General features: G+C 53.9%; 1 protein-coding gene across 1 annotated transcript in view; it reads right to left on the reverse strand.

Annotated features, from left to right (window-relative positions):
• NHSL3 (NHS like 3) overlaps positions 1-9869 on the reverse strand; it is a gene marked incomplete at its 5' end in the record, with an annotated part of 28417 nt that extends 18548 nt beyond the window's left edge. The window contains one exon of the mRNA XM_024765313.1: positions 9665-9869. Within this exon, the coding sequence (XP_024621081.1) occupies positions 9665-9869 (205 nt within the window). The remainder of the gene's footprint in view (positions 1-9664) is intronic.
• Between the last annotated feature and the right edge of the window lie 6 nt (positions 9870-9875).

The following is a 9875-nucleotide window of genomic DNA, read 5'->3' on the forward strand; positions in this document are numbered from 1 at the left end:
GTCCGGGGGCCGCTTGGGGCCTTCCTCTTGTGGTGTGAGTTGCCCATGGTGGGCGCGGGAGCCGGCGCGGGAACCCTAGCGCAGCCCTACCAGCCCGGCAGCCGGGCTCGCAGCCACAGGAGGGAGGCAGAGAGAAGCGCGGGCGGCCACCGCAGGCGCCCCCAGCCCCAGCTCGGCCACGCCCCCGGGCTCTGCGGCCAATGGCCGGGGTGAGGGAGGGGCCGGCAGGGGGCGGGGCCTGGCGCACATCCCGTAAGCTCCACCCCTCTGAGGACCTGGGAGACCTGCTGAGCCGCCCCGCCCAGTGCTCTGGGAAAGGCCGGGCCTGTCCAGGTGGGGCCGACGGATCGCTCGCTCTCCCAGGCCAGGGGCTGCCTCTGAGGACTGCAGCTGAACCAAGAGAACTAGGGGCCCAGGCTCCAGACAGGCGGGGTCTGGAGCCTTGCTGCTGCTAGGGCCCACCAACCACCACCCCGTGAGTGTCACGTGTCTGTGTATCTCCTGTCTCTGCTTGTTTGTACAAATACATCTATCTGACTGTATTTCTGTAGTAATGGTGTTCAAAATAACAATAGAACCCTTTTATATAGCGCTTCCTATGTGCCAGGCACTGTGATAACTGCTTTCATGCATTACTTAATTTCATGCACAAAACAATTCCGTAAGGTAGGTACTTTTATCATCTCCATTTTACAGATGGGAAAATTGAGGTTCCATGAAGTCAAATGATTAGCCCAAAGTCAAACAGCATTAAGCTACAGAGCCAGTACTCAAACCCAGACTGAGTCCAATACCCACTGCTCCAGGCTACCTACCCCACCACTTTATCTGTGCCTCTCCATGACCTTGAAGGAGGGCATGTAATTGGGCATTTGTATTTGCGTTCTTGAATGTGGCTGTGTAGTTGTGCATCTGTGACCCTGAACATGTGGGTTCCTCTCTGTGTCATCACCTGTGACTGCATGCCTGTATCCATATAACTGAGTCTGTTTACATAGGTTTGGATGTGTGCTTTTGTGTATTTGCCTATATAATTGTGACTCCCTCAAGCTGGCTGAATATCACTGCTTTTTGTGTGTTTGAGTGTGTAATAGTCTGCTTGAGTGCATGTAAGTAAAAACGTTTGTCTATAAGACTGTAATTGCATGTGCTTTTCTGTATCAATATGACTGTGCAATTGTCTGCTGATATACCCATATCTATCTACCTTTGGGGGGGCGGGGTATGTGTAAGTAATGGAGCATATAGGTAAACATACATGGAAGCACATGTCTGTGTGCATCTAACCCTAACTCTCTCTCATCTCCCGTTAAATAAGTCTTTGTTTTTCAAAGCCCAGACCAAGCTGAAAGCCTTCCAGGTTGCCCAAGGCCCCCACATCTTTATGTTCTCACAAGTGCCCTGTGTCCAGGGACCTGCCCAGGACCCCACACACTGGGCAAGGACTCTCCTTTACGATCACTCTGCCATCTCTCCAACCAGGGGCAGCATGGTATAGACAGAGAAAGAGCCCTGGGCTGGAAGCCCACGGCCCTCAGTTCTAATCCCCTTAAGGTTCATCCTTTCTGCCACCGGGGCAAAGCCCCTCCACTGCACCTTGCTGCCTCTTATGCCCAGTGGCTCCAAGACACCCTGTTCCCTCCCTGCAAAATGGGAGAGTTAAAGCTGAACCACACCCTCCCTGAGGCCCATCTCTTGTTAAGAGACTGAGGTTGACAACAGTATAGTCCCTGAGGGGCTGGTATTTTATATATCCACCCAGAAAATACTTGTTGAGCATACACTGTACACCACGCTGTGTGCAGCAGGCTCCCTGCCTCGCACAGAGAAGAGGGTCCTAGTGGCAGAGCTGGATGAGACCTCAGAGATTTGCTGGCCCAATTCCCTTAATTTACAGGTGGGGAACCTGAGGCCCATAAAGGGGAAAGGTGGTATGGGGGGGGCAGAGAGAACACTCAAGGGTAAAGTCCAAATCCCTTGGCATGCATTCAGTGAGGACAGGCATGCAAAGAGCTTAGAAGGATGTCTGGAGTGTAGCAGGTACCTTGGCCTTCACAGGAGACCTTGCAGGAGCTGTCCCCGCTCACCAGTTCAGCCTCATCTCTGACCACACCCCTCTCATTCTCAGAGCTCCTTCCTCTTCCACCTTTGCCTGTCCTCAAGGCCCTGCTAGACAGTGTCCTCCTCCATGTCTTCCTTGACCCCCCCCCTTCCTCCCCCAGCCCAGTTCTTGGGGCTCCCACAGGCATTAATGCTGTCCGCTGATACAGAACTGATCACACCTCAGGGCTCCCCAGCACCCTGTGTAACACCAACCCAGCACTTGTCTGAAGGCAACAGTCTGCTTTGGTATCTCCCGTTCCAACCAGAAAACAAGTTCCTCAAGGACACTGATCCTCTCACTCCTCCTAGTAGCCCCAGGCTCAGCACAGTGTCTGGCACACAGTAGGTATCCCTACATGTTGAACAGAAACTGGCAAAGGTGGTGATGATGGCACCTTGAGCACTAATGGAGGTGAAGAGGCACAGGCAAGAGAGTCCAAGGCACTCTCCCAGTCTTACCTTCTTTCACTACAAAGGCTATGCTTGCTCCTGGATCCAGGAGGAAGAGTACTACCAACGAGTCAAGTGCATGGGAGAGCCTGGGAGAGCCTGGGGTAGGACTGGTGGGAAGAAGTAGGTGGTATGGTAGACATATGGACCAGAACTCCTGGAACCACAAGGCAGGGCTTGAGTGTCTCGTGACCCTCCTGGAGGATAGTATTAAAGGCCTCGGCTGGCTAGGGGCTTAGAGGAGAGGGTATCCTAAAGCAGGCAGGAGGTCCTACTCGGAACAGACCCCACCAGCAGCCTCCTGGGAAGCACGCACTTTGCCAGAAGATTCAGGGTTTAAACCCTTGGCAGGCTGAGCTGTCTCCATCTCCCCTCCATGCCAGCACAGAGCACCCTGGGAGTGCAGCTGACAGCCTTTGGTGAACCGGCCCCCAGGACAGTGGAACACTAGAGCACAGAGTCCTGGGGAGTATAGTCATGGGGGAGGTGGACAACGAGTTCATCCCTGCTGCCCAAGGAAGCTGCTTCCACCCACTTCCTCCCCCAAGTCAGCCACAGGACTGGAGGTGGCCGTCCATGGGTTCTCCAGATGGGAGGCAGAGGTGTGTACACCTGCTCTCCCCACCCCGCCGCATTCACTGCGGCCTAAACAATATACAATGCCTCCTCTCATTAGTTTTCTTCAGCATGTGACAGGCCAGGAGCAGCTGAGACAGCTTTGAGGGTTCGGGGAGAGGGGAATTTCCGAGGGGCGGGTGGGGGAGGGGAGGCGCTCCCACTGCCCTCTGCCGACAACAGATTAGAGATTTTTCTGGCCACAGGGAAAGGGAGAGTGGTGGGGGGAGGGCCCCCCAGCCTGAAGGGGATTTCCAGGAGAACCTGGGCCCTGTGCCACCGGTGCGGATCCAGGGCCTCCGCTGAGGAGGGAGGGGGAGAGGCAGCTGGACCTGGCCCCTCTCTGAAGGTGTCAGAGGTAAGGGAGGGGATGGATGAGGCCTTCTCGGCCTCGGCTTCCTGCTCTTTTCATCCCACCCCTGCTCGAGGCCCCTTTCTGGGATGGGATTTTCCATTTGAAGTCAGAACAAAGGAGTGGGGAAGCTGAGGTCAGCCTGGCAGGTGTGGGCTCCTGTTCCGCCTCCAACACTGGTTGGCTGTATGACCTTGAGCAAGTCACTTCCTCCTCTGGGCCTCAGTTGCCCATCTGTATGTACCGTGAGGGCTCCCTGTGACATCTCAGGCTATCAGCTCTGAGCGCCCAGGATCTGGAGATACCCATGCTCTGGGGGCCCATATCAGATTACCCACCTATCACCCAAAGCCACTTAATGCCAGGCCCTGTGCTGGGCAGGGCAGAGGGAAAAGACAGTCAGCCCAGGGCCTGCCCTCAGGATGTTCAGAACAGTAAGGTATGGTGATGCCTGTGCCCACGGAATGCGACAGCCAGCTGGTCCCAACCCCCAACAGAAGCCTTGCCTGGTTCCAGCTCTGCAAATCCCTCAACCCCAGCTTCCCCTCATTCTTCCATTTTAGCTCGCATCACCTCTTGGGGAAGCCGTCTTTGATCTCCCCCTGGGATCACTCTGTTCCCTCCTTAGTCACACTTCTTGACCCTTAATTACTTGTTCAATGTCTACTACCCCCCTCAAACTGTGAGGTTCACGAGGACTGGGACCTTGTCTTTCATTCATCCTCAGGACAGAGTCTGGCACATAGTAGGTACTTATTACCTAATATTAAATACTTAGTAAGTATTTGTGAAATAAATTAGTGAGACCCCCTCTCCCATCTGGACCCAAGGCAGACAATGCTCATCACTTCAGAGGGGCTTGGAGAAGGTGGACCCAGACTCCTTTATGGAAACCACTCCCCCACTGATGTATCCCACAGCGGAGGGAGCCCTGCCCATATCACATCAGTCAAGGCCCCAGGCTAAGGACACTGAGATGCCCCTCCCCAAGAAGCAGGTGACCAGAAAAGCATATCCTGGGACTTCCCTGGTGGTCCAGTGGTTAAGAATCCACCTTCCGGGCTTCCCTGGTGGTGCAGTGGTTAAGAATCTGCCTGCCAATGCAGGAGACACGGGTTCGAGCCCTGGTCCGGGAAGATCCCACATGCCGCGGAGCAACTAAGCCTGTGCGCCACAACTACTGAGCCTGCGCTCTAGAGCCCACAAGCCACAACTACTGAAGCCCGCACGCCTAGAGACTGTGCTCTGCGACAAGATAAGCCACTGCAGTGAGAAGCCCACACGCCATAACAAAGAGTAGCCCCTGCTCGCCGCAACTAGAGAAAGCCTGAGCACAGCAACGAAGACCCATTGCAGCCAAAAAAATAAAAAAGAATCCCTCTTCTGATGCAAGGGACAAGGGTTCAATCCCTGGTCGCGGAACTAAAATCCCACAGGCTGCAGGGCAACTAAGCCCGCGCACCGCAACTACTGAGCCTGTGTGCTCTAGAGCCCGAGCGCCAACTAGAGAAGCCCGCACATTGCAACAAAAGATCCCGCATGCTGCAGCTAAGACCCGACACAGCCAAATAAATAAACGAATAAATAAATATTAAAAAAAGAAAGAAAAGCATATGCTGTTCAACTCCAAATCTCTTGAGCACCCTGCTCTAGAGTCTGGGGGCAATAATTTCCCCAGGAGTATCACAGAGATGATGACACTGGACCAGGCCTTGAGGATGAATAGAAGTACTGGATAGAAAAGGGAAGGGAAACACATACTAGGTGGGGAACAGCACATGCAATGGCACAGAATGTGGAAATACATGGAGTGTTTATTGAAAGGCAAACAGATACCACCTGGACCTCAGAGAGGCAAAGTGACCACTAACCAAAGTGCCTTTGGGTCCTCACTTTGCTTTAGAGCTACACAGGCCCCTTCCTCAGCAGGGAGAGTTGGCATTATTCACCCTGCATCCTCACCCACCTTCCTATGACATCCAGACCACTGGGTCCCGATGTCATGTCCATCTGACTGGCCAAAGGTAGGCTCTCCTTCCCTGAACATAGCTCCCACCCCCAGTCCCCCCTTCCAGCTTGCTCCTCCAGACCATTCTCAAACTCATAGAATTCTAGAATGAGAAAGGGCCACTAATGGTCAGAGGTCATTAAACCCCATCTTTATTAAGACAGACAGTGTCTTGCCAAGAATGGGGCAGGACTTGGCAAAGGAGAACTCAAACGCAGGATTCTCTCCATAACCCCATGCCCAGCACAGCTCTCCCTGAGTGAGTGGCCAACGTTCATGGGGTTAAATCTGCTGGGCCTGGCAGGGTAGCTCCTAAATTCTCACTATCAGTATCGGAGCCATCCCCAGCGCCCACCCCCCCAGCCACTGCCCACTGCCTGAGAGAAACCTTCGGGAGGGCTGTATACTCCTTTCCCCAAAGTTGATCCTAAGCTCTACAGCAGTTACTCCCCTCGAGTCAGAAACACATCCAACCTCATATTATCTTGTTTGGAGAGTATGGCCTCTGGAGACAGATTGAGTGGCTCTGTCAGTACTACGCTATGTTCATCATGTCCATGCAAGTAAGAACCTTGCCCGTCTTGTCCCAAATATTTGCATTACCCTGACCAGTACATGACACTATCTAGTAAGGAATATGTCTTTTTCAAATGAATGAAGCTGAATGACCTTGACCAACTTACTTTCACCCTCTGGGCCTATTTTCTCACCCCTAAATGGTTGTAACTGACCACCTCCCAGGTTGTTGAGGACAAGGGAAAACATTCATGAAAATGCCTGGCCAGGGTCTGGCACATAGCAGCCTTCATGTTCCCCTTCAAATTAGCCAGCACCCTGCCCTCCTTCCACACTCTGCTCACCTCCTCCAGGAAGCCTCCCCCGATTATCTGCCAGCCTCCAGTCCTGGCATCCATCCCAGAAACACTTCCTCCCCACACACTTGTCTAGAGTCCACATGATATTTCTGAAATATATGGATGTCTGCTTGTTTGTTTGTTTGTCTGTTACTTTTTCTGTGACTGAATCCTCCGCTGGACAAAGGTAAGACTCCACCTTCCCTGGATCCCCCCTCAATAATCATCATCGTCATGGGTATCTGAGGTGGAACCAATGAGTTGTTTTCCAAACCTGAATCAGGATAAACTTAGCTAATGCTCAAGTCCTCAGCATCACAGCAGCAGCAACCCGCTGACATCTGGACCATGCTCCACAGTTCACAATGCACTTGCATGTCTGTTTTCTAATTTGATCCTTGAAACACCCCTGTAAAGCCAGGATTTGTTATCTCTATTTTACAGGTAGCAGAACTGAGGCTTGGAGGGGTTAATAACCTGCCGGGGTCACATGGCCCAAGAGGGGCAGACCAGGGCCCAGGACAGAATTGTCCTGTCAGCTTCAAAGCCCATTCCTTCCAGACTGGGTCCTTACAACTCAGGTGAATAAACTCACAAACACAATAACAGCGACCCCTTACATTTCTATGGTGACTTCACTTTCAAATAATTTTCACATCCTCTTTTGTAAGAATCTTGGAAAGCTCACAGACCCATCAAGGATATGTCTAGCTGGAAGGTTAGCCCAGTGAGAAGGTCCCCTCTCTTCAAGAGACAGTAATGGAAACAGTGAGGCCACAGAGAAGTTGCTTGCCCAGTGTCACAGGGCTTGCTAACCGCTGGGCCAGGATGTGAACTCTCATTAACTTGCCTGACTCTGATACTCCTCCTACTTTATCAAGTTCCCTCACTTTTCTCTGGGCCTCTTCCCATCTGTACAATGGGTTGGATGAGAAGATCTTTAAGCCTTTCCCCCTGGTCTATGTCCTTGGGAGAATCATGAAAGCAGGACCAGTTTTGGAAGTCAGATGATTTGAGTTCAAATCCCAGGTGGGCAAACCAATTGCTCACTGTCCCTGAGCCTCAGTTTTTCCATCTTCAAATGGTCGTAAATGATAATGGAGGTAATGGATGCGGGGAGGTGGGGGGGGGTTCTGGCACATTCAGAATAATAAATAAATGTCAGACTTCCTCTCTTTCCTTTCTAAGTCTGTGCAGGGCAGTGCAGGGAGCACGGGGGTTCTGGAAAACAGAGGCTCAAAATCTATCCCAAGCTCAGTTTTCCCTTTTATAGTAGGGGACTCAGATTAAAGAAGCCAAGACCTGCATCTATGGGTCTTTGGTTCAGCAACTGGGAGCAGGGAGATAATGACCTCCCTAGCAAAGGCCCCTGACCTCCCAGGAATTTTCTGTGTGTGCCTCCTCCCCATCTCCCCCAATCTTCATTCTAAACATTTTCCCCAGAAAGAGTTAAGCCTTCTTTGGGCTTCCCCTTCCTGACCAGCAGTGCCAGTGGAGATGAGAGAGATTGGATTTATTTCTCTTAATAAACAGAAAAGAAGTTTGGCCAGGCAGGTGACAAGGAAACAATTGGAATAATAGGAGGTTGGAGCAAAAGGAAGCAGGACTTCCTCCAGACATACCTACGGCCACCCTCAGACCTGGGGAAACAACAGCCAGGGGCAGGGAGGTGTTGCCCATGCACGTGGTCCCAAATCAGGTCGACCTGCTGCCCAGAAAGCCCAGTGCTACCCAATACCAAACACAAGGCAGGGGGGAGGCCTGCCACTGACCCAATGACCCTTAACCCAGACTGTCAGAGCAGGGACCTACAGAGTCAGCTTTTCCAGCCCCTGCCCCCAGGCTGATCTCCCAGGGGAAAAGTGTCCACTGCCCTGGGGTATGCCACTAGCCTTCTATCTCTAATCCTGACAGTCTGACCACAAACCATCCTGCTGCAATTCTGACCCATGCCCCCTTGAGTGTGATAGGGATGACTTCAGATTGAATCCCAGTGGGGCAACCCTGGGACAGACTTCATATATTGTGGGGACTACAGAGCCCTTGGAAATACCCCTCATGCAAACCTTCCCATGGGGCCTGGCCCAGTCATCTCAGCCCCAGCACCCAACTTCTGTTTGTGGCTGGGCTGCAGGGGAGCAGGGCCCATATCCAAAAGGAAGATCAGGCCGGATGCAATCACACAAGAGGCCTTTCACCCTCTTCCTGACCCCTAAAGTGTTCCATCTAATTATCCTCCAGAGGAGGTGGTTAAAGGACACTGGGCGGGTAAACAGGCAGAATGGGATTGGCCTGCACACACCGCCATTTCCTCACCTCTAGCACTGAAGCAGGAGCACAGGAAAGGTAGACTTCCTAGGACGGCTGGCCCCAAGGGAGCCCCACCCTCTTGCAGAGACTCATGCCCTCCACCTCAATCAGGAGACAGAAACAGAGAGGAAGATGAGGGAAGAACAAAGCAAGCAGCCAAAAGAAAAGTGATTCCAGTAGGGATGGGCCAGATCAGCCACCCCTCCCCTCAGGCTGCCCATCCATCAGGCCAGAGGGAGCCTAGAGGCAAGGAATTAGCTGTAGTACTTCAGGTAACCACCGCTGCCCCAGGTACCGCCTCTCCATTAACTTGGGCCTGTTTCCCCCATCTGCAAGCACACTTCCAACACAAGACCGTTTCTACCAAGGCGGGGAGAAGGAGTGGTGGGTGGGGCAGTTGGCTCAGATCCTGAGCTCACCACCCCAGGAGGTGGATGTTTGCGGTTTGGCCCAGGTGAGTGGTGAGGGGGGCCAGGTAGGAAAAGCTAACACTGCTAAGAACCTAAAGCATGTTATGCTCCGTGCTGGGTCCTCTGTGGGGCCGGAAACCCGGATCCACCTCGACGACTGAAACACCTTTTGAGTGCAGTTGGCTTTCCAGATCCAGAGGGACCCCCCCCACCAGAGATGCAAGGTCACGTGCCTCTCCCATTGGCCCCAGGCCAGAGTCAAGACTCTGACCCCCCTGACTCAGCAGCAGAGGGCAGAGCCTGAGTGAGACTGGGGGAAGGGGGCACCGCCTCACCGTCCCAAGAGCCGGGCGGCCAGCACTTCCTGCTTAAGCCAGGGGATTCCTGCCCCCTTCGGGGGGTCCTCTCCATCTCGAGCGGGGCTGAGCCCTGGGCTCTTCGCTCCCCAAGCAACGGCGCCTAGGGAGCCACCACCTCCGACACGCCGCGGACCCCCAGAGGAGCCACCCAGGCCGCACCCTCGGCGCCGCCCGGCGCCTGCCCAGGTGCCCGGTCGCCTTACCTCGGCCTTTACCCTTGGCCCTCCTGGCCTTGTCGTCCGCCTTCTTGGCCCGGGGGGCGGCCGGTTCGGCGCCCTCTGTCCCTGCCGCCTTCTTGCGCCGCTTGCCCCGCAGCCAGCTGAAGGCACGGCGAAGGCCGGACACGCCGGAGCGAGACTTCTTCCTGCGCGGGGGGCCGCCCGGGCCCCCCGGCTCTTCGGCCGCAGGTGCGGC

Source organism: Neophocaena asiaeorientalis, unplaced genomic scaffold (assembly GCF_003031525.2).
Source record: "Neophocaena asiaeorientalis asiaeorientalis breed wild unplaced genomic scaffold, Neophocaena_asiaeorientalis_V1.1 scaffold409, whole genome shotgun sequence".
Classification (NCBI taxonomy): Eukaryota; Metazoa; Chordata; class Mammalia; order Artiodactyla; family Phocoenidae; genus Neophocaena; species Neophocaena asiaeorientalis.